Source organism: Molossus molossus, unplaced genomic scaffold (genome assembly GCF_014108415.1).
Source record: "Molossus molossus isolate mMolMol1 unplaced genomic scaffold, mMolMol1.p scaffold_m16_p_23, whole genome shotgun sequence".
NCBI lineage: Eukaryota > Metazoa > Chordata > Mammalia > Chiroptera > Molossidae > Molossus > Molossus molossus.
Genome location: NW_023425359.1, coordinates 24,876,474 through 24,898,840, shown reverse-complemented (window position 1 = coordinate 24,898,840; position 22,367 = coordinate 24,876,474). Strand labels below are relative to the sequence as shown.

The 22,367-nt window shown below is 53.7% G+C and overlaps 1 protein-coding gene and 1 long non-coding RNA gene across 8 annotated transcripts in view; one reads left to right on the top strand and one right to left on the bottom strand.

The window, feature by feature from the left end:
- Positions 1-1,365: 1,365 nt before the first annotated feature.
- LOC118640575 lies at positions 1,366-6,271 on the bottom strand. 3 transcript variants are annotated; one of them, XR_004961420.1, is made up of 3 exons: positions 5,616-6,271; positions 5,452-5,536; positions 1,366-1,987 (listed from the first exon to the last, which is right to left on the bottom strand). It is a non-coding gene; the product is annotated as an uncharacterized LOC118640575 (long non-coding RNA). The 3 variants fall into 3 exon arrangements; XR_004961418.1 differs by lacking the exon at positions 1,366-1,987 and adding an exon at positions 2,001-3,491; XR_004961419.1 differs by lacking the exon at positions 1,366-1,987 and adding an exon at positions 2,001-3,486.
- Positions 6,272-6,580: 309 nt separating this feature from the next.
- KIF14 (kinesin family member 14) overlaps positions 6,581-22,367 on the top strand; it is a 35,305-nt gene continuing 19,518 nt past the window's right edge. For 3 of the 5 annotated variants that reach the window (XM_036277509.1, XM_036277506.1, XM_036277510.1), the window contains exons 1-12: positions 6,581-6,648; positions 8,558-10,481; positions 12,279-12,533; positions 13,821-13,908; positions 15,839-15,937; positions 16,861-16,913; positions 17,458-17,488; positions 17,908-18,015; positions 18,778-18,894; positions 19,182-19,297; positions 20,437-20,609; positions 22,141-22,288. In XM_036277509.1, coding sequence (XP_036133402.1) covers positions 8,653-10,481; positions 12,279-12,533; positions 13,821-13,908; positions 15,839-15,937; positions 16,861-16,913; positions 17,458-17,488; positions 17,908-18,015; positions 18,778-18,894; positions 19,182-19,297; positions 20,437-20,609; positions 22,141-22,288 — 3,017 coding nt within the window. In that variant the 5' untranslated portion in view covers positions 6,581-6,648; positions 8,558-8,652. The remainder of the gene's footprint in view (positions 6,649-8,557; positions 10,482-12,278; positions 12,534-13,820; positions 13,909-15,838; positions 15,938-16,860; positions 16,914-17,457; positions 17,489-17,907; positions 18,016-18,777; positions 18,895-19,181; positions 19,298-20,436; positions 20,610-22,140; positions 22,289-22,367) is intronic. The other 2 variants (XM_036277507.1, XM_036277508.1) reach the window with 2 other exon arrangements.

The following is a 22,367-nucleotide window of genomic DNA, read 5'->3' as shown; positions in this document are numbered from 1 at the left end:
CTTCTCTGGAGTCTGCCACCGAAGAACCCTACCCGGGCCCTGGCTGCCACAAGCTGACCATCACCGGCGCCGGGCAACGGGTCTGTGTTTGCTGCAACTGAAACATTCCAGAACAAAAATACCCATTTATGTAATATATATAGACTCCTCTCCAGTTCTACCCTTTGACCTGGGCCCCAGCCCCCGATCTTTAATTCCCCACTGGACCCTGTGGCTCAAATTGGGCCTGTTGAGAGCCAACCCATCCGCTTCCCTACAAACCGGCCTGTTTCCCTCTTCAACTTCCTGTTGCTGTGGTGCTGCCACTCCCCAGGCCCTGCTCAGAGTGGCGAGTCATCCCTGACTCACTTCTCCCAAGCTCCACATCTGCTGAGTCAGCAGGCTCCACATCTGCTGAGTCAGCAAGCCCTGGCTCCTGTCTTTCAAAATGTCCGCGTCCAGCTGCCCCAGCACAGGGCCCCACCTTGAACCCGATTTACTGGGGCCTCTGAACCAGACGTTCCGACTCCGGGGCCTTCGCTCAGCATCCCTCCAGCCCGGGACGGGGGCTGTTTTTAGGATATAGTTTCACTGCTGCTCTGACGCTCCCTGATCAGAAAAGTCTGGCAGTTCCCTATTGACGTCGACATCACGTCTAAGGTCTGCCAGCTGCTGTGCGAATCCCTTTCACCTGAGGGCCTGACAGCTTTCTGCCCACTGTCCCGACCCGGGCAGCAGCCACGGCTCCCCGACTCCGGGAACAGCTGAGCACCGCCGCTCAGAACCAGCAGCCACGGCTCCCCGACTCCGGGAACAGCTGAGCACCGCCGCTCAGAGCCAGCAGCCACGGCTCCCCGACTCCTGGAACGGCTGAGCACCGCCGCTCAGAGCCAGCAGCTGGGGGTCAGGGACGGCCATGTCTCCGAGGGCCCCGCACAGCTCAGGGAGAGCGGAGACTCTGCCAAGGGAAGGACAATTTTTATCAGGGAGGGAAGGTTTTGCATTTTTTTCCAGTTTCGCGTCCCGATATTTACATTGGAATTAGAGGGACGCTTAGGTGCGGGGCCAGGGAACAGCAGTCACGCGGGTCTGAAGTGAGGGGGCACCCCAGCCGGGGCAGGGCGGCCGCGATCCCCGAGTTAGGCAGCGAGTGCACCTCAGGAAATGTGCCAATTTAGAGAAAGGGAACGGGACATTTGTAAACAATTGTTTTGATTTTGAAGACACTGCACGCAGAGCAGTTTGTGACTTTTGTGAATGCAAAAATATAAAGTTTAGAAAACTCTTAATTGAAAATAACATTTCCATACAGTTTTTGGTAAAAAAAAAAAAAAATCAACACAAGTATTTGTACTTCATAAATGTTTAAGTACCTTTGCAAGAAGACTAGGGCAAACAGAAGCCGAAGTGAAGCCGCAGCCATGGCCGAGGGCTGCGACGGGGCAGGAAGGCTGGGGTTGTGAGAGCTGTGACGTGAAACCGGCCACCCCTCCCGTGTCCTGGTGCAGTGGGGAGTCAGGAAGCACAGGCAGAGGGTCAGGACCAGGCACCCTGCGCGGCTGCACACCCAGCACCCTAGCCGAGCAGAACCCCTGCCTCACTGCCCATCCCAATCAGCCCAGCGTGGTGCCTTCCACACAACAGGAGCATTGAGTCCACCGTGTCCTCAGGCAGGAAGGTAGGGTTTCAGATGAACTTGTGAGGATGGAGTATCGGCTGCTACATTCCAGGAATGGGCCAGATTACTAAAGATTTGAACAGTTCAGGGCAGTGGGCAGAAACGGGGCTAATGACATTCAGTCCCACAAAACAGGATGGTCCTGCATTAGAGCAGAATCTGTAAGAGTGTAACTGGAGCTTTAAAAGAATTGCTGAACACAATGCGAGAGCCCGGGGCTGGATCACAGCGCTGCTTGCAGACAGGATTCCTTCTGGAGCGGAGAAGTGAGCGGTCCTGTCCGTGGACGGGGTGCTCCTGGTCGTTCAGAGCCCCGAGGGCAGTCCTGGGCTGTGGTCACCCAGAAAGGGAGCATTGTGTTAGAAAGGGGAGCGAGGGAAAGAGCAGGGTAGGTGGGTCCAGGGCTCAGGAACATGTAGACTATTTTTTAAAGGCACTTTTCACCCTTTTCCTGAGCTGAGGACAAAAGCATCTTTCGACTTTGGCTCAGGTGTTGGGAGTTCACACAGGGCCCCCACAATTCTTTTCATGCTTCTGTCCTCACACCTTTGCTGACCTGGAACTTTTCTGTGCTGTGCAGTTTTACGATGTGGTTTCTAAATGAATTACGGGGAGTGAGCAGGGGATTTGCGCTGAGAAAAGAGGAATACTGTAATTTTGACGTTTGCATAAATTTGAGCACAGGCAGGGACACAGGAACTCCGCTGGCCTACAACTTCACAAAGTCAGAAGCAGCCTCAAACACAGACCCACCACCAAACAAAGGGGCCGGGAAAGCCCAGATGGAGGAGGACAGGGGCCAGAGACTGGGAGCTGAATTTGGTTTCTTCTCGGCCAGCGAGAATGCAGTCCTCTCGTGACTGAGTAGCTACATTTTAACCCACATCCCAAGACCCTGTCTCATTCCTATAATCAATGACGGAGGGGAGGGGTGGGAGAGGAGGGCACTTAGAATCTGGCTGGTCCTATACACCCTGGGTGCCTGAGAAAAGAATGTAAAATAATGACATTTTATGTTGTTACATATTTAAATATTCTTGATATGTTGTGTTGAATAGATTATAAAATATGAGTTGCCTTTTCCTTTTTTAATATGCCATTAGAAGATTTAAGTCACATGCAGCTTACATGATACTGGACAGCCCTGCTCTCGACTCTCAAACAGTAGGACAGATTTCTAGGGTAGCAGTTTGCACACACCCCTCCCCCCTTGTCAAATTTCAGGCGAGGGGGAGCAAACTGATCAACTAGAAGTTAGTTCTCCTTTTCTTTTCTCAGGGATAGATGCTCCAGCTGCTCAAGCCCAGCGGTTGTTAACTGGAGTGGGTGTGGGGGCCCTGAGAACTTGTGTACAGAGACTCAATAATATTTAAGAACTGCAGCTGGGAGAAATAAAAGGCAAAGTGAACAAGACTCATTCTTTGGGCATAAGTTCACATGAATTAAGCCCATCGAGTCCTACACCATATAAACCTACACCACAGTTGTGAAGACACTGCTTATCACAGAAGATGGGAAAATGCCATCATTGATTCGTGTCTGTGTGGCCAAGGGGACTGAGGAAATGTTAACCCAGATAGAACACTGAACTCTCTGTTGTGCCCCAAACCATTGTATCTGGGGGGAGGGACAGAAGTCTTTCTGATGGTGGATTTTTCTCTGCAGTGGGCCAGAGAACCGACTGTGATTAAGCCCCCTGCACAGGCACAGGCGTGTGGATGGCGTAGTGATGCACGGAGCGGTGAGGCTGTAGAAACACTCCCCGGCGCCCCTCTGGACACGCTCTGCTGACGAGTAAATCCTGTAATCCAGGTGGCTTCTTCAATCAGCTGCCCTTTCAAAACCACAAATGTGAGAAGCAATCACTATGCAAAATGTTTTTTTCCACTGTTCTCCAAATGCGAAAACTGACTCATGAACATGTAAACTAAAGGGATTCTAAAGACAACTAGATGTGTATCACTGTAGACACTGCCAGTATTGAAATTTACCAATAAATGAGACTGTAAACTATTTGGGGGCAAATATGGACGGCTGAGTGACATACACATTAAACATCCTTACTGAGACTAATATCCCTTTTTAATGTTTTTTCTTTTACCCTCCCCCGAGGACATTTTTGCATTCACCTTCAGACAGAGCAGGAGGGAGAGAGGGAGGAAGAGAGAGAGAAACATTGACGTAAGAGAGACACATCGAGTAGCCACCACCCACATGACCCCAACCAGGCTGGGGACAAACTGCAACCAAGGTACGTGCCCTTAGTGGGAACCGAACCCAGGACTCTCTGGTCCGTGGGCTGACGCTCTAAACGCTGAGCCAAACCGGCCAGGGCTAATATCCCTTTTTTATACTTAGTAGGTGACTGTAAATGGTTTCATTCTCCCCTTTAGGAAAACAGCTACAATTCTAGTTGGAAGAGTAAGCAGTATTTTCAACGGGATGTCAGAAATGACGCTGGGCCATGTTGGCAAAGCACAGTGGGAAGAAGACACCTGATTGAAGGTCAGACTTGGCCTTTTTAAAAAACTGTGCTAAGTGAAACCTACAGCTTCCTTTATGTAAAAATAGGTTACCCAGTAGGCTGTGGGGCTGACAATGGTTCTTAACTTGTACTAATCTTCTCTGGAATGAAACCAGCGTGATTCAGAGGAAAGAGCATCCGGAACATTTACTAATCCCTGAGCTTTCTTCTTTCGATATTAAAAAAGGATTACTAGCTTAATGTAATTCTCTTCAAATTCCAGGCAGAACTGCCACATGATTTCGACTGTATCCCCGAGTGATCACCACTGAATCCATAAAGAGTTCAGTAACCAGATCAGACCAGAAAGTGCAAGCTCAAACTCCCAAGGCTCCTGGTCTGACATGGATTCGAATTTACGGAGAAAATACAAAATCTGACACATTTAAAACTGCCTTTGTGTTTAACTCTTGTAGAAATTTGAGACCCAGAAGAGTCTCTGGAAAGGCTGCTGTCCGGGGCAGTGGTGTGGAATGCAGGCGACGAGGCCCCATTTCCCAAGTTCTGAATTTGACTGTGCGACGTAACAGATGTGTAGTATCAGGCAAATTATTCAATTTCCTGGAGACTCAGTCTTGCTCATTTGTGAAGAGCAATACTCATGACTGCAGCAGCTCCCTAACGGCTCTGCATGAAGAAGGGACTCAGTAACGGCCAGCCACAACCATTTAACCCAGCGACTAGGCTCCACGGGCAGAGAAACTACAGGGAAGAGACTGCAGGGCCCACCGTTAAGTGGTGATGGAGCCACAGCGGGAATTCAGGTGCTGTGCTCTCAGCTCTTCTCAACGTGGTCCTTTGGATTTTAAAAGTATTAATTTCCATTGTCCTAGTGCACTTTTCTGTTATGGACCCAAATGTAAGTTAACACAAACCTACAAAGCAGGACAATAGAGCCCACATTTTAATAACTTAAAAATTCTAAAATTGGGCCTGGCCGGTTTGGCTCAGCGGTTAGAATATTGGCCTGTGGGCCAAAGAGTCTCGGGTTCGATTCCAGCCAAGAACACGTACCTCAGTTGTAGTTTGTCCCCGGCCCTGGTTGGGGTCGTGTGGGTGGCAACCAGTCTATGTGTCTCTCTCATGTCGATGTTTCTCTCTCTCTCTCTCTCTTTCTCCCTCTCTTCCTCCCGCTCTATCTGAAGATAAATGCAAAAATGTCCTCAGATGAGGATGAAAAAAAACTTGTGAAATTGAATAGACTGTCATAAACGTGTATCCCACGGGACCAGCTACTGGCCCGAGTGAATCCTTGTTCTGTAAACCGTACCCTAATCTAGAAGACTTCCAAGGTGCCTGTTCCCTTCTGACCTCTTCCTCGGTGTTTCCTTTCAGTCTGTCTCCCTCTGGTGGATCTAAAAAAAAACAAACTTGCTTTTATTTTCAAAATGACTGGGTTATTGGGGATGGGTTTTGCCCAAGTTAAGAGTTCACCTGTCAGCCTGGTTCATGCTGTGGAATGCCTAGAAACCCATCTTGCCGGGATGAGGGTCTCTGCAGAGGTCAGACTCGGGGACAGTAGACAGGCCGCAGACACCTGCTCCCCGACACCCAGAGGAGCACTAAGAAGCCCCTGTGGACACAGGTGCATTCAGAGCAGTACGGGTGGTTGGAAAACGGCTCCGAAAGCTCAGGTGAAGGACGGGAGGCCGTGGCGAGAGACCAAGTGGAAAGGTACGCAGGGACCAAATTACAGCAGCGACCTGTCATCAGGGATCCACGCTCTTTCCAACTCCTACTTCTCCATCCCTAGGGTGTGGCCTTTGCCCTCATGGCCCAAAACAGCTGCCAGAGCTCCAGCCATCACATGCGTGTATCCGATTGGAACCGCAACCTCGGTTCTCCCAGGAAAAAAGCCGATTCCTACCCCCAAACCAGCCCTTCCCTTTTGTTCTCTGGCTTCCCAAGTTGCCGGAGGGAAGCAAGGAAGCGAGACGGAAAGGGGGCTTGGGGGGCTCTGGCGCCCGGCGCCGGAAAGACGAGGAAAGTGCGGTGCCGATCGACGTGGGGACGAACAGCCACTTTCACTGCGGAAGCGGGCGGACGCGACGCCCCCCTCACGAGAGTCGCCCCGGCTCAGTTACTCGCCCTCCGCCGGCCGCCAGCCGAGGCCCAGAGCCCGCCCAGGCCGGGGGCCCCCGCGCTCTGACTCACCGACGCGCAGCCACCGGCGCTTCCGGGGGCGGGAGGAGGCGAAGGCGTGGCGGCCGTGCGACGCCCAGCAGCCAATCAGAAGGCGGCGCAGGCCAATGTACTCACCACGCAACCTCCACCCGCCAATCAGGAAGCGACACCCAGCAGCCAATCAGAAGGCGACGCTCAGTATCCTATCAGCAGGCCGCGCCCGATGCGACGTCCAGCAGCCAATCAGAAGGCGGGGCGCCTATTCAAATTGTGGGCAGCTGGGCAGCGGGCAGTGAGAGCCGTGGGCAGGCGTCCGAGCGTCTCCGCGGCGGGGGCGTGCGAGGTAGGGGGCGTGGGGGCGTGGGGGCGGGCGCGGGTCTCGGCTCAGGGTCCCCGGGAAGGGACGGACGGACGGACGGAGGGGGGGGGCACCCGGCGGCCGGACCCCAGCCCCGGCCTCGTCTCACCGCGGGAGGCGCACCCGGCGGCCGAGACCCCTTCGCTTCGCGCCCGCGCAGTGACCAGCTGGGGACCCGAGCGCGGGCCGCTGGGGAAGGGCGGCGACCTCCCTGGGGTTCGTCCCGGTGGAGAAACTTCCCGGGCGCGCCCGTCCGTGTGCGGAGCAGAGTTCTCAGCCGCGGCCCAGTGTCTTGCCTTAGCGTTTATTTGCCTAATAGGAAAGCCGTGTGGGCTTGGAGGTGAAAGGTAACTGCAGATGCCCAGGTGGCTGCTGATGCCCAGGTGGCTGCAGATGCCCAGGTGGCTGCAGATGTCCAGGTGCCTGCAGATGCCCAGGTGGCTGCTGATGCCCAGGTGGCTGCTGATGCCCAGGTGCCTGCAGATGCCCAGGTGGCTGCAGATGCCCAGGTGGCTGCTGATGCCCAGGTGCCTGCAGATGCCCAGGTGGCTGCTGATGCCCAGGTGACTGCAGATGCCCAGGCTGCTGCTGATGTAGAACTCGAAAGGACTTCCTTCCAAGTGACTTCTGTTCTGCCACTCCTGACAGCGGTGCCCCAGGGAACCCGCATCGTTTTACAAATGGACCGGCTGGGGGCTGAACACTTGTTCGCACAAGGTGGCTACAAGCCAGGCCCCAGCTGTCACAGCTGTTCTCTTTTAAGCCTGAATGTGGGATAGATGCTGTTGACGTCTGTTTTCATACACACCTGTTGTTTCGTACTGGTGGCAGCCAGGTCATAGCCAGTGTTGTGGCTGGACCAGCCCTGGTGGCTCGATGGTAAGATGCCCTTCAGCAGTAACCACCAGGAAACTTTGAAAAAAGTAAAGGTTTGCCCTGGCCGGTTTGGCTCAGCGGTTAGAGCGTCGGCCTGCGGTCCAGAGAGACCCGGGTTCAGTTCTCGCTAAGGGCATGTACCTTGGTTGCAGTTTGTCCCCGGCCCTGGTTGGGTTGTGCAGGAGGTAGCCATTCGATGTGTCCCTTTCATGTAGACGTTTCTCTCTCTCTCTTCCTCTCTCTCCCTCCCACTCTATCTGAACAAAAAATGGAAAAATGTCCTCACCTGTCCTCAGGTGAGGATTTAAAAAAAAAAAGGCAAAGGTTTATTACTCACAGGATTGGGGCCTGCTTCCACTCCTGGGGTAGTAGGCCTGGGGAGCATGATACCAGAGTCACAACTACATGCTATATTAAAACTTTCATCCTGGCTGGTTTGGCTCAGCAGTTAGAGTGTTGACCCTCAGGCCCAAGGGTTGTGCATTTGATTCCCTGTCAAGGGCACATACCTGAGTTTCAGGTTTGATCCCTGACCCCAGGGCTGGGAGGCAACCAATCAGGGTGTGTGTCTTTCACTCAAATTGATGTTTCTCCCTCTCTCTCCCTCCCTCTTTTCCACTCTCTTTAAAAATCAATGGAAAAAATATGCTCAGGTGAGGATTTAAAAAAAAACTTTAAAAAATGTGATTATATAGTTGGGTTAAAGTTATAATGATGGAAAAATATATACCATGCAAATGTTAATTTTTTTTAGAAATCCTCACCTGAAGATATGTTTTTAGAGAGAGGAAGGGAGATCTCAGAGAGAGAGAAACATCAATTGGTTGCCTCACACATGTGCCAACCAGGGATTGAACCCGAAACCGGGTATGTACCCTGACCAGGAATCGAACCTGCCACCCTTCTGTGAGTGGACTGATGCTCTAACCACTGACCCACACCAACCAGGGGAGGTTCTCATTTTTAAAGCCTTTGCAGTCTGTGCAATCTAATTTTTTGTTTGTTTGTAATTTAACAGATACTTGTGGAAACTGATGGGCTCAAAGTTGAACGAACATCCAAAGAAGAACAGGTTCTTCAACAACATTCTTTTGAAAATAACTTGCTGCCACGATGTCAGTCTACACGGCACATGGTAGAAACAGCAGGGATGTCTCCGGTGCTTTTTCTTCCCCAAAGAGTCCATCACTGAGCGACCTCAGCCACGACAGCAGCCTTAAGCTGCATTTGAAGTCGGATATGTCAGAACGTGAAAACGATGACCCCTTACTGAGATCTGCGAGGAAAATCAGAGACATAAATTGCACTTATGTTATTTCTGCTTGTAAAGCACCTGGAGATACGCCCCTGACCCCTAACCCTACGGGTAGATTGACCCTTCAGAGAAGAGTTACAAGGAACAAAGAGTCATCGTTACTTGGTAGCAAGGTGGGAGAGTCACCTGAAAAAGTGACAGAAACACGTCTTACATTACAACGTCGTGCTAGAACAGGCTCTGTGGACAAGCAGACAACCACTGGCACAGGCTCTGTGGATAAGTGGCCAACGGCTAGAACAGGCTCTGTGGACAGGTGGACAACCACTGGCACAGGCTCTGTGGACAAGCAGACAACAGCTGGCACAGGCTCTGTGGACAAGCGGACAACAGCTGGCACAGACTCTGTGGACAGGTGGACAACAGCTGGCACAGGCTCTGTGGACAAGCGGACAACAGCTGGCACAGGCTCTGTGGACAAGCGGACAACCACTGGCACAGGCTCTGTGGACAAGCGGACAACCGCTGGCACAGGCTCTGTGGACAAGCGGACAACCGCTGGCACAGGCTCTGTGGACAGGTGGACAACCACTGGCACAGGCTCTTTGGACAAGCGGACAACCTCTGGCACAGGCTCTTTGGACAAGCGGACAACAGCTGGCACAGACTCTGTGGACAGGTGGACAACAGCTGGCACAGGCTCTGTGGACAAGCGGACAACAGCTGGCACAGGCTCTGTGGACAGGTGGACAACCACTGGCACAGGCTCTGTGGACAGGCGGACAACCGCTGGCACAGGCTCTGTGGACAAGCGGACAACCGCTGGCACAGGCTCTTTGGACAAGCGGACAACCGCTGGCACAGGCTCTTTGGACAAGCGGACAACCACTGGCACAGGCTCTTTGGACAAGCGGACAACCGCTGGCACAGGCTCTGTGGACAAGCGGACAACAGCTGGCACAGGCTCTGTGGACAAGCGGACAACAGCTGCAACAGGCTCAGTGGACAAGCAGACAGCGACGCAGAACATGGGAGGGACAGCAGAAAGTGACTGTGCTTCACCGGCAGCGAGTACAAACGTGAAGACTGTCAGTAATGGTGAAAACTCTCTTGTTGCATCTGTGCCATCAGCTGAAGACACAAAAGACGCTGATGAAAAATACAAAGAAACATTTTCTGCCCTCATGGGGGCAGATGACAGTGTGGCACTTCAGTTCTTAAGTCATAGCACGCCCGTGCGCCCCCAGGGTCAGACTGGAGCTGCTCGATTGGGACAGTCGGTCACGAGACCCCTTCAGAGCACGCTGGACATCAGGGTATCCGGTGCAGGAAACCTACATCATCGAAGTCTTGGGAAGGATATTGCGAAAAATACAAATAAGTTGGAAAGCTTAGAGAAAGGGACACCCACAAAATGTGCTGCAGAACACAAGTGGACCCCATGGTGTGGCCCGCCTCAGTGCAAGAGCCTGGCTGCGTCCATCCTGAAAACCAGGACGCCCAGCTTTCAAGTTCAACAAAAGCCCCAAAGTTCTCTTCTCGTAAACAAAAGGGAAAGGTCACAGGAACGCACACTCCCTCCCCAGGAGGAAGCTGCAGACCAGAGCGCAGGCGCAGAGAGAGACCCCGTCAGAGCAGAGAGCAGCCAGGTGACGGTGGCCGTGCGCGTGAGGCCGTTCAGCCAGAGGTACGCCCCGTCCACGCCGGGCACGCTGCTGGCACGGAGCACGTCCCTCCCCCGGCTCCGGGAAGTCCCTGTGCGCGTGCGTCCTCCCGCGCACAGTGCCAGTTTCTGCAGAGAGAGCTGTGAGGCTGAGTCGTAGTGTGTGAGTTATTTTGGATGGTTGGCTGTAGAGTCCACACATTAAACCACCGTAGTTTGCAAATGTGAATTTCTCTAGACGTGCTGCTTGTAAAAAGTCGGAATGACTGAATCTCTAATGCAGTCTGCTTTCAAATCTGCAGTGTATGGTGGGGACGCCTGCCTTCCCCTTAGAGAGAGGCCTAGCGGGTCACTCACTCCCCATAGAGGTCCTTCCAAAGCCCGGAGCAGGTGGTCCTCATCTCGGATACTTGCGCCTGAGTGTAGCACCTCAGCAGATCCGATGCTGAGGCAGAGCGACCTCCGGTGGGTGAGAGACACAGGCGACGGGCAGGGTTGCCGAGGTGGACATGACAGTATTTTCAAGGGTTTTATGAGATGACTGTGAAAGCCTCACAGAGTCAGGAGTTTTTAACCTTTGTCGTGCCCTGGCTGGTTTGGCTCAGCAGTTGGAGCGTCGGCCCGCGGACCAGAGAGTCCCGGGTTCGGTTCCCGCTAAGGGCACGGACCTCGGTTGCAGTTTGTCCCCGGCCCTGGTTGGGGTCGGGTGGGTGGCAGCCACTCGATGTGTCTCTCTTCCTTCCTCTCTCTCTCTCTCACCCTGTCTGAAGATAAATGCAAAAATGTCCTCAGGTGAGGATAAAAAAATTTTTTTAAATAAAAATTAACCTTGTCGAGTCTGAGCAAGAGGATCTGGTGACCACCGAGTGGGGAGGAACCTCTAATTGAACCTGAAGGGTCAGCAGTTAAAGGCGAGTTATGGAGTGAAACAGAGCCTTCAAGAGAGTTGGGTTAGTGATAAGGGAGGGAGCCGAGGGTGTGCTGATCGGAGAGAGTGGGGAGCCTCACAGAAAACCCTTGAGAGTCGTGATAGGGAGCCAGGCAGCAGAATGGCCAGGCCAGGAGGAGCCCCCAGGTGGATGGCCGTTCCCAGGCTCAGCCGACACGCCCATCAGCACCCAGGCCGAGGGCACCTGTCACAGTGATGGGCCAGGTGGTTTCCAGGATAAATTCTGATCTGAAGCAGAGTTGGGGGCAGAAAGGGACATCTGGGGCCAGACCAGGACATAACACTGTCTGCAGATCTAGAGCGGGTGAGAGGTTTCCACAAAGCCTGAGATGGAAGCAGGTGGACGGGATGATCCGTGCCTCGGGGGAGATGGCTGAAGGAGGGAAGGACCTGTGGGGTAGCAGGATCAGTGAGGAGCCAGAGACACCTGAGTCAAACTGGCACTTAAGTGGGTTTATTGATATTATATCTGTACATCTTGCTGGTTTTCTATAGATTTATACCTCTGAAATTTCCTTATAATACATGAGAAATAAGTTTCTAGATTTGAACTGAAGAGTGTAGGTAGATTGGAGTAGGTGGGGAAAGGGAGAACTCAAGAGAAAAGGGGGAAGATGGAAAATTAGGGTCGATTTTCCCGACGAGAAACCTGGAACCCCGTTTTCCCTTTGAGTGGTGGGGGGGCTCCAGGAACTACATTTTGGAAACACTCTATAATTGTGCTGCTGCTCTATGCTTTCCGTGTAAAACTGAAACCTCTTGACCTGGGGGGATGCTTCATTTCACCAGTTGTGAGGTCCTTGTGATCCGTGGGAGTAATACTCAAAATAATGGCAGTAACTCGATATGTTTCTTCTTGTTTCTTTTTGAAGAGAGAAGGATGAGAACGCGACCCAAGCAGTCTTCCTGAACGGGGAAGAAATAGCAGTGAGACATCCTGACCTCAGACACGTGTACAGTTTTGTGTATGACGTTTCGTTCTGGTCCTTTGACGAGAGTCACCCTCACTACGCCAGCCAGGCCACGGTGTATGAGACCCTGGCGGCCCCTCTCGTCGCGCGGGCCTTGGAAGGCTACAATACCTGCCTCTTTGCTTACGGGCAGACGGGCTCTGGGAAGTCATACACGTAAGTCAATTGCCGGCGCAGCTCTCCAGACAGATCTGCATCTTTTGGGAGAAGCACCCTGTTTGATAGAAAACATGTGGTTTGAAACCACGCAGATGTGGGCTCAACGCTCATCAGTTTCGCACGCTGGCCTGCAGACTCGGTCCAGCTGCTTAACCTCGGGGCTCCAGTCTGCGCAGCTGCTGCTGACCTCGTACGTTTCGTCGGCCCCGTTCCCCTATAAAGGGTATTTGTGTGAACTGAAGCCCAGACAGGTCCTTTGTAAGTGTCATCGTGAGAACCAGAACATCTAACGCATGGTCTGGCGGTGATGCCTGTTCGGGATTTCAGTAGCCGGCCTTGGCGGAGTTTTACCGTGTTCCAGGGGCTACACTGAAGCGGGCTCCCAGCAGCCTCTGAACTAGGCAGTTCTACTGATTCCCATTTTACAGAAGAGGAGAGTGAGGTTTCTGAGGTTAAGGATCCTGTCCAAGGTCCCACAGCTAACAGGTGGTGAAGTCAAAGTTGAAGTCGGGCCTGGCTGGTGGGCTCAGTGGACTGAGCGTTGTCCCGAGGGCTGAGAGGTCCCGGTTCGACTCCCGGTCAGGGCACGTGCCCGTATTGTGGGCTTGATCCCTAGTAGGGAGTGTGCAGGAGGCAGCCAATCGATGTTTCTATCTTTCTAAAACCAGAGATTGAAACTTGGGCCGAGTGGGCTCCAGAGCCCAGGCTCAGACATCAGAGATAAGGTTTAATTAACTTTTTTCCCCGCTCCCTCCTCAGCCCATTTCCCCAAAAAGAATTTTAAAAACCTAATTCAGCCCTGGCCAGTTTGGGTCAGTGGCTGGAGCGTCAGCCTGTGGACCAGAGAGTCCCGGGTTCCGTTTCTGCTAGGGGCATATACAAAATAAAATAAAAAGTTACTTTAGAAAAAATAATAATAGCCCTGGCCGGTTTTGCTCAGTGGTTAGGGTTAGAACGTCGGCCCGCGGTCCAGAGAGACCCAGGTTCGGTTCCCGCTAAGGGCATGTACCTTGGTTGCAGTTTGTCCCCGGCCCTGGTTGGTCGTGCGGGTGGCAGCCACTCGATGAGTCCCTTTCACATCAATGTTTCTCTCTCTCTCTCTTCCTCTCTCTCCCTCCCACGCTATCTGAACAAAAAATGGAAAAATGTCCTCGAGTGAGGATAAAAAATAAATAAAATAATAATAAAAATAAAAAATAAACCCATGAGTTCATGGTGATTTTTTTTAAAAAACAAAAAAACTTAATTCATTTTACTTCCCCCTTTTCATAATGTATTTTCCAGGATGATGGGCTTTGGTGAAGAACCAGGAATAATTCCAAGATTCTGCGAAGATCTTTTTGCGCAAGTAGCCAAAAAACAAACCCAGGAGGTACGTCCTCACAGGGTCTGCCGGCCTCCACGTTAGGCTAGAAGGGCCGGGTCAGGTCGAAGTCAGTCATGGCCACTAAGGAAACATTCGGGACGTGGTCCTGATGTCTAGGCCACGCTCCTTTGGCGCAGTGTCGGGGGAGGGCGAGGTTCTCGGTCCAGGAGCAGTTCCTCCTGGTGGAGGATGGAGGGGCATCTCTCTTCTCTGCCTCACTGTGTGCACGTGTGTGCGTGTGTCTCACTGTACGAGCTGTGCCCCATTGTACAGGTCTGTACAGTCAGGCCGGTGCAGTCGCCACGAGGGCACAGGCTTGGACCACGAAGCAGAGAGGAGAGAAGCTGGAAATGCTGGCTGGGACTGTGGAGTTCAGCTCGCAGCCCCTCTCGTTTAGTGTCATGGAGAAAGGGCCAGTCAGCGGCCAGGGGCGACCCATCGAATGCTAAATAAATTAGACGCTGCCCTAGAATAAGGACAGGCTGCCGTGAGGATACGTAGGGGTGGAGGGACCACTGAGCTCATTCTGAAGGAAAGGTAGTTCCTGGCTGGTGAGGGCATCCTGGCAGAGGGGCAGCACCTGTGGCGGTTCGAAAGCAGGCGGTGGAGTCTGGGCTAAACCGGCCACTTGCTTTAAGGCCGGAACGTGAGGGTGCAGGGCGACCAGAGATGGAATGGGAGGGGCAGGCGGAACTCTGCTTTACCACCCAGGCTGCCCGGGACGTGAGGGCTCTGGGAGGGTGGGAAGTGGGGCAGGAACATGATCATTTTTGCTCTTTAAACAGAAAGGGAGCTCTGGCTGCACCGTGCGTGGAAAGGGGTCAGAGCTGGAGGTGCAGCGGGCTGTGAGCCGCACCAGGGTGCACCCTGAAGCTGCGTGGAAGGGGGTCAGAGTGCACCCTGAAGCCTCGTGGAAGGGGGTCAGAGCTGGAGGTGCAGCGGGCTGTGAGCCGCACCAGGGTGCGCCCTGAAGCCGCGTGGAAAGGGGTCAGAGCTGGGGGTGCAGCGGGCTGTGAGCCGCACCAGGGTGCGCCCTGAAGCTGCACAGGTGCTGGCAGGCGGGTTGAGCTAGGGACCTGCGTTTGCGAGATCTCAGTGAGTAGAACTGATAGGACAGTGGTTCTCACCCTTCCCGATGCCGCGGCCCTTTAATACAGTTCCTCATGTTGTGGTGACCCCCAACCATAAAATTATTTTTGTTGCTACTTCATAACTAATTTTGCTACTGTTATGTCTTAGGCGACCTCTGTGAAAGGGTCGTTCGACTCCCAAAGGGGCCGCGACCCCCAGGTTGAGAACCCTGCGACAGGACGCAGTGACGACTGGAAGTGGGCAGGGAGGGAGAGGGGTCCATGCTCCTGGCTGGAGACCAGAGCGGACCCCCGGCCCTCACGGGGCCTGAGGGGAAAGCAGGGCTGAGGGACGACCGGCTCCCTCCCACTCCAGACACATCGCTTGTCAAATGATTTATATTTGAATGATTTTTATTTTAACTTATTTTTAATTCTTTTGGGTAGAAAGGAGTGAAATTGCTGAGTCACGGTAATTTCCTGTTTCTCCTTTTGAGGAACCGCCAGCCTTTTCCCACAGTGGCTGCCCCCCCCCCCCCCCAGCTGGTGCCGGGAGGCTCCCGCTCCACCCCCAGCCTTCCGCTCCCTGCCTGTGTGTGGCTCCGCCCACTGTCGTTCCAGTTCCCCACTGGCACAGGTGCTGGGTCTCGAGGTCCTTGTGCGCCTGTTGGCAGTTTGCATACCTTCGGAGAAGTGTCTGTTCAAGTTCTTTGCCCGTTTTTAAATTGGGTTGTTTCTTTGTTGTTGTTGTTGAGCTGTTAGAGGTCTTTGTATGTTCTGGATACTAGACCTTATCAGATACATCGTTTGCAAAAAATTCAAGGAATTTAGAAGTAAACTGCGTGCTGTGTTTCTCTTCCTACTAGGTTAGATATCACCTTGAGATGAGCTTCTTTGAAGTATATAATGAAAAAATCCATGACCTTCTGGTTGGTAAAGGTGAACGTGGACAGGGAAAGCAACCGGTAAGATCAAAACCATTCGTTATTTGGCCTTAATTTCTGTTTTGTAAAGGCACGTGGTTATGTTAGTTCTCAAGATGACGTGTAGGGCTTAACTTTTTCCTAAGATGCTGTTATAGGACAGCAGATGCTCAGGGCCACAGCTGAACTAACTACATTGTGATTTAGCAAATGAGCTGAACATCATTGACACGAAGTAGTTACTGAAGTTGGCTTTTTATTTTAAGCAAGTGTTGTGTAAAAGTTAAAGGTATTTGTTCCAAGATGTCGTTGGACCTCTTACGTCAAATACTCAAGCCCGAGAAGTCTGAAGCTTACAGAAAGTGTCATTGTCACAGTTGTGTATCTCACTGGATTGCTCAGGAAACGACACCCTTCAGAGAATGTTTCCCGCGGAGGAGAAAATTTTGCCAATATGTAAGCTTTTCTTTAAAAGCCGCTATTGGAACTTACAAGTTTTGGTTTTGGAAAGGACCCCGGAGAGCAGGAAGCCTCCACGCAGTGAGGCCCGGACTGGCTCCCGGCCACACGCGTGGCTCCGGCGACCCCGGAAAGGCCAGCACAACTCAGCCTTTCCTTCGCGGCTTCCGCCGTGTAAATTCCTGGTCCGGCGGGTAACACCTGGATGTGAAGCTGACAAGGTTTCGTGCACGTGTGTGGCACACTGTTTGAGAGAGGGGCTTAGAGCTTGAGAGCGAGAGCTGGAAGCCGAAGGCCCCGCACCGGGGCGCCCCCGTGTGCGCAGGTAGAGACCGGTGTCCGGCGGTTCGCGCCTCACAGGTCGGTTTTGGTGAGAACCCTGATGCTCACTCTGCGTGAAGTGAAGTTAGCTCTCCTCACCTTAACCTCGGAGCCGAGGAAAAGCCCTGAAATTGCCCGAGCGAGACCCGGCCCCCCCCTCACTGCGCTCGTGTTTGCTTCCACAGCTGAGGGTCCGGGAGCACCCCGTTTCGGGGCCCTACGTCGAGGCTCTGGCCGTGTAAGTCGAGTGCGAGCTCGTGTGCCCCTGTTCGTCCTCCCTTCCCGGCGCCCGGGAGGCGGGTGCAGGGCGCGATCACCCGAGCGGGATGTCTGCCTTCCCCCCGCCCTGCTCGTCCTCCGGCGGCTGTTTGTGTCGCTTCCTTCAGCCGACGGGGAGAAGGTGGAGGGGAGCTCAGTGTGAAGAGCCCGCCCTCCAGGTCCTTCTGTGGAGGGGAGGGTTCGGCTCATTGAATTAATCTGGGTTTGGGTCAGACTATAGGAGCTGCCAGCCTCGCCCTCCGTGCGCACACACGTGCTGCCGGCCCCCCCCCACGCACACACACGTGCCGCTGTCCTCCCCCCTGCACGCACACACGTGCCACCATCCCCTCCGGGCACACACGTGCCGCTTTCCTCCCCCTGCATGCACACACGTGCCCACGTGCCCACGTGCCCCCCCCCCCGCACACACGTGCACGCTCAGGGCCCGACCGCGGGCAGAGGCCTCCGGGGGCTGAGTGAGCGGCGGTGCCCGTAGTGAGTTGCGTCTGTCTCCTCCGCAGGAACGCTGTCGGCTCTTACTCTGACGTCCAGGTAGGGCTGCCCGTCGTCTGTCCTCTGCACAAAGGGCTTGTAACCATAGCTACGCGTGAGAACACTTCTCCTTAACTGCCCTTTCGTGACTACGAGGCTACTCTTGTTCCTCTAACGTGACCTGATTTTGCTCATTAATTCTTATTCAAAAGAATTTCTCTACTGAACTAAAAATAAAAATTGATCTTCCTGTCAGCTTAGGGTTACAGAAATTGCCTTTTTAACGGTATTAATTTCCTGACTCAGATGTCAGTAGTCAGCACAAATGGAGGGTGGGAATATGGATTATGGAATGATAGACAGTTACTAAGAGTTTCGTTTAATGAACTTGTGAATGTGGGTGTCACTGAGGTGCTTGGAGAGCACCCTCCCGTTGGTCCCAGGGAACCCCGTCCACAGCGCTGCCCTCTCTCCTGCAGGGCTGGCTGCAGCTGGGGAGCAAGCAGAGGGCCACCGCCGCCACCTGCATGAATGACCAGAGCTCCCGGTCCCACTCGGTGCTCACCCTGCTGATGACCCGCACCCAGGTGGGCGCTCCCTGTAGTCCTGGTTCACGTGCTTCTTGTTCTTTCCTTAAATTAAAGGCAAAAGTACAGTCATGTAAATGCATAACGTGATTGGACTTTAGGAAATATATACCGTCGCTGAATCTGTTTTGGTGTATATGGCTGTTTTTTTGTTTTAAAAATCAGTACTGTATTTTATTTATCATGGTATCATTCATCTCATATCAACATATAATATGCTATCAGTAACAGTGATTATTGTACAGTGTTTGGAAAATCATATCAGAAAGTTAAAGGTTTCTTAAAATTCAGCCACAGGTTCCATGACTCAAACCCTCTAAACATTTCGTTGAAGAATGTTTCAGTTGTGTTGGAGTTACCCTTGAACACGTTGATAAGATCTGCAGCAATTGTATGCTATTAAAATTCTTTGCAAGATATGTTTTTACAGCTGCTTAATATTCTCTACTGTTGGACATTTATGTTGCTTTTTAATTTTTTTTTTATACTCACTCGAGGGCATGCTTTTATTGGTTTTTAGAGAGAGAGGAAGGGAGAGGGAGAGGGAAACATCAATTGGTTGCCTCCTGTCCACACCCTGACTGGGGATCGAACCCGCAACCCAGGTACGTGTGTGGCACATGTCACCACAGGTTCAGGGAGGGTTGTTCAAAAATAGCCAAGTGGCTTGTAATCTCGAGTGACTTTCCCTTTTGAAGACGCACACTAATGGCGAGTCATACAAGACCTGACGATGTGTCTCTTTAAACCCCTTTGTGGCAGAGAGAGTCCGTGGCTGGCGAGGAGCACGGTCACAGGGTGACCAGCCGCATCAACCTGGTGGACCTGGCGGGCAGTGAGCGCTGCGGCCCGGCCGGGAGCAGCGGCCAGCAGCTGCGGGTGAGTGCGGCCGCCCAGCGCGGGGGCTCCCTCCCGGGGCATCAGTTTTAGGAGGTTACAAACGAATACACTTTAAAAAATCTCTGTCTACCTGCAGCTCAGAGACCGGATTGCTGGGGTTTAAAGAGAGAGCTTTTTTCAGTTGGTTACATTCCAGTGAGGTTAGTTCAGTGTCCTGTGGAGGCAGGTAGCTCACGGAAGGAAGTATCCAGTCAGAAGCAGGTGAGGGAAGAAGTCTGCTTACTCTGAGCAGCGTTTTGACCTTGACGTGTTTCTCTCGCACTCAGGAAGGCGTGAGCATCAACAAGTCCTTGCTCACCCTGGGCAAGGTCATATCGGCGCTCGCGGAACTCGGCAGCCGAAGGAGAGTGTTCATCCCGTATCGCGAGTCGGTTCTCACGTGGCAAGTGTCTTGGGCTTGAAAGAACTGTGCGACTTTGCAGCAGGGGTGGGGTTGGAGAGTCTGAATTCTAGGGCCACCTGCCTGGGCCCAGGCCTCGGCTCTGGCTTTAGGCGCATCGCTGGGCTGCGGCTTTCTCGGCTGTGAGACGGGGTCACCCTGTAGTGCCTGTCTCTAGGGCTGTAGCGAGATGGAGCGTGAAGGAAGCACGTGTGGCTGCTGGCTGTCCCTGCGCCTGGGGTTTGAGCACACGGCTCACCCACATCGGCTGAGGGCGGAGTGACCCGGACGGCTCTGCTCAGCACACGTGCCGGCTGCCGCAGAGCACGTGTGTTCACGAGTGTGCAGGCGGCTCAGACGTGTCCCGCAGAGCATTCACGAGTGTGCAGGCGGCTCAGACGTGTCCCACTGAGCACGTGCCGGCTGCCGCAGAGCACGTGTGTTCACGAGTGTGCAGGCGGCTCAGACGTGTCCCGCAGAGCACGTGTGTGCACGAGTGTGCATTCAGCTGACATGTCCCACTGAGCTTGCGTCTGTAGGGTGGAGCCAGGTGTGAGGACCACTGACGAACAGTTCTGGTGAGGGCTGTGCAGCTGCCCCACGGCAGGTGTCTGCAATCGCTGTTGTAATGTCAGCACCCCGGGAACTGTGAGGGACCCTCTGACGTGTCTAAAGCCTTTTCGAAGCTTTAGTGGAGATAGACATTTTAGTCTCAAACGCTTTCTTCCCTTTAAAATAAGGCTTTTGCATCCAGTAGAAAACAAGTCCTAACTGTATGTCCCTCCATCACTTTGGACTTCCGCTGAGCACCTGCCTGCACCAGAGGTCGTGGGGCCCTGGACACAGGTGGCCACGCCGTGGAGTCTCTTCGCTAACGGGTCAGGGCCTGGGACGGGGAGAGCGGCGTCTCCCTGAACACTTGAGGTCAACTGTGCTTTAAGCCCCGTGTGCAGATTGTGCCCCATGGAGCCATGAGAGTCAGAGAGAACGAAGTTTCTGAGCTCAGAACAGCTGCCAGCCCGGTGTCACCGGGTGAAGAACAGGACACTACCTCTCGTTCCTCGCGCGTGGGTTTTGTGCTGCCTAGAAAATCACTGTTGCCGGCTGCAGAAGCAAAGCCTAATGATCATTTTCCCTCCAAGGCTGTTAAAAGAGAGCCTGGGCGGCAACTCGAAGACGGCCATGATTGCCACGGTGAGCCCGGCCGCCAGCAGCGCGGAGGAGACCCTGAGCACCCTCCGCTACGCCCGCCAGGCCCGCAGCATCGTCAACGTGGCCCGGGTGAACGAGGACGCCAGCGCCCAGCTCATCAGAGGTGAGCGCGTCCAACGCCTCCCAGCGCCTAGCGGTGTCCTCTCGGATCCTAGTCCATCTGGACGGTGGACGTCTGCGGTCCAGGAGGGGCAGAGGCTTCCGCAGCTGTTCGTGAGGGTGGAGGAAGATGGTGGGGACGTGGGGAGGGGCGTGAGTGGTGAGGGGACAGCGGGGAGCGCAGGAGCCAGGGCTGGGGCAGCCGTCCCGACGGTGCCACACACACCCGGAGGTGGGGCCTCTTTGCGGGGACTTTCCCCCCTCGTCACGGCACCACGTCTCCTCGTGCCTGTGTCTTCTCTTTAGTCCTTCAGACAGCACGGGAGGGAGGGAGACAGCCATGTGAGAGGGACACATCGAGTGGTTGCCTCCCGCACAGCCCCGCCTAGGGCTGGGGACGAACTGCAGCCGAGGTACGTGCCCTGGACCGGAATCGAACCTGCGACCCATAGGTCCGCAGGCTGACGCTCTAACCACTGAGCCAAAACAGCCAGGGTGTTGCCTGCTTTTTTAAAAATTTTCACCTGAGTATATTTTTCCGTTGATTTTTAGATAGAGTGGAAGGGAAGGAGGAAGGGAGGGAGGGAGGGAGAGAGAGAGAGAGAGGAACATTGATGTGTGAGAGAGAGATGGATTGGTTGCCTCCCACACGGCCTCCATGGGGGCCGGGGATTGAACCTGCAAACCAGGTACATGCCCTTGACCAGCATCAAACCCGAGACCTCGGTCTCCAGGCCAGTGCTCTAACCACTGAGCAACTGCCCAGGGCTTGTGTGGTTCTTTGATCCGCAGACTGCTCGCTCCTGAGTGTCTAGCTCAGGTCTAACTTCGTTTATGCTCAGAACTACTTCCTGTCGACCCCGGGAGCCCCTGCTTAGGGGGGACCTGAGTGCCTGCAGGGAGTGTGGCCGAGTGGCTGCCGTTCTGCTCAGGACCGGCCACCTCCCTCCTCCCTGTGCCCTGCACTTCGCCGCGGAAGGTGAAGAGCTGCTGGGCTGTGGGCCGAGACGAGCGGGCTGGCCCTGTCCCTTCCGGGTGCCAGCCCGTCCACAGACGGGAGCGTTCTCGTTAGAAACAAGCAGTGTGCCTTCCTGCTTGGAAACCTTGATCTCCACCCGACGGGGCTGTGATAAGTTTTGCCGAGGACCGCCCTGGTGTGTGTGTGTCTGTCCCAGTGTGATTCCTCGAGTCCCTCTCCTCGTGGGTCCCACTTTGACCATAACGATATGGCCGTCCTACTCGGGGGCCAGTTCCAGCCTGGGAGCACTTCTCAGGTCAAGGCCAAGTAGAAATCGTCAGCGATGCAGGTAGAGATCGTCGGCGATGCAGGTAGATTGTTGGTGATGCAGGTAGATTGTCATGATGCAGGTAGATCGTCGGTGATGCAGGTAAGTAAAACCAGTTCCAGCAGAGGTCCTGTTTCATTTACTAATAGTTACAACTTCAAATGAAATGGAAATTGGAGGATCATGCTGACTGTGGAAATGATTCTATATCAAATGTTACCAACTGTGCATCTTCTTATGAATATTTAGACTTGAAAGCAGAAATCGAGAAGCTCAAAGCTGCTCAAAGGAGCCATCAGAATGTCGACCCCGAACGGTACCGGCTCTGTCGGCAGGAGATCACATCCTTACGGATGAAGCTGCACCAGCAGGAGCGAGACATGGCGGAAATGCAGAGGTCGGGAGCCGTGGGCCGTGGGCCCGGGTGGCGGGTGGGTGGGCCCGGGGATGCTGCTCTGCCCCCCGCCCCCCCCAGG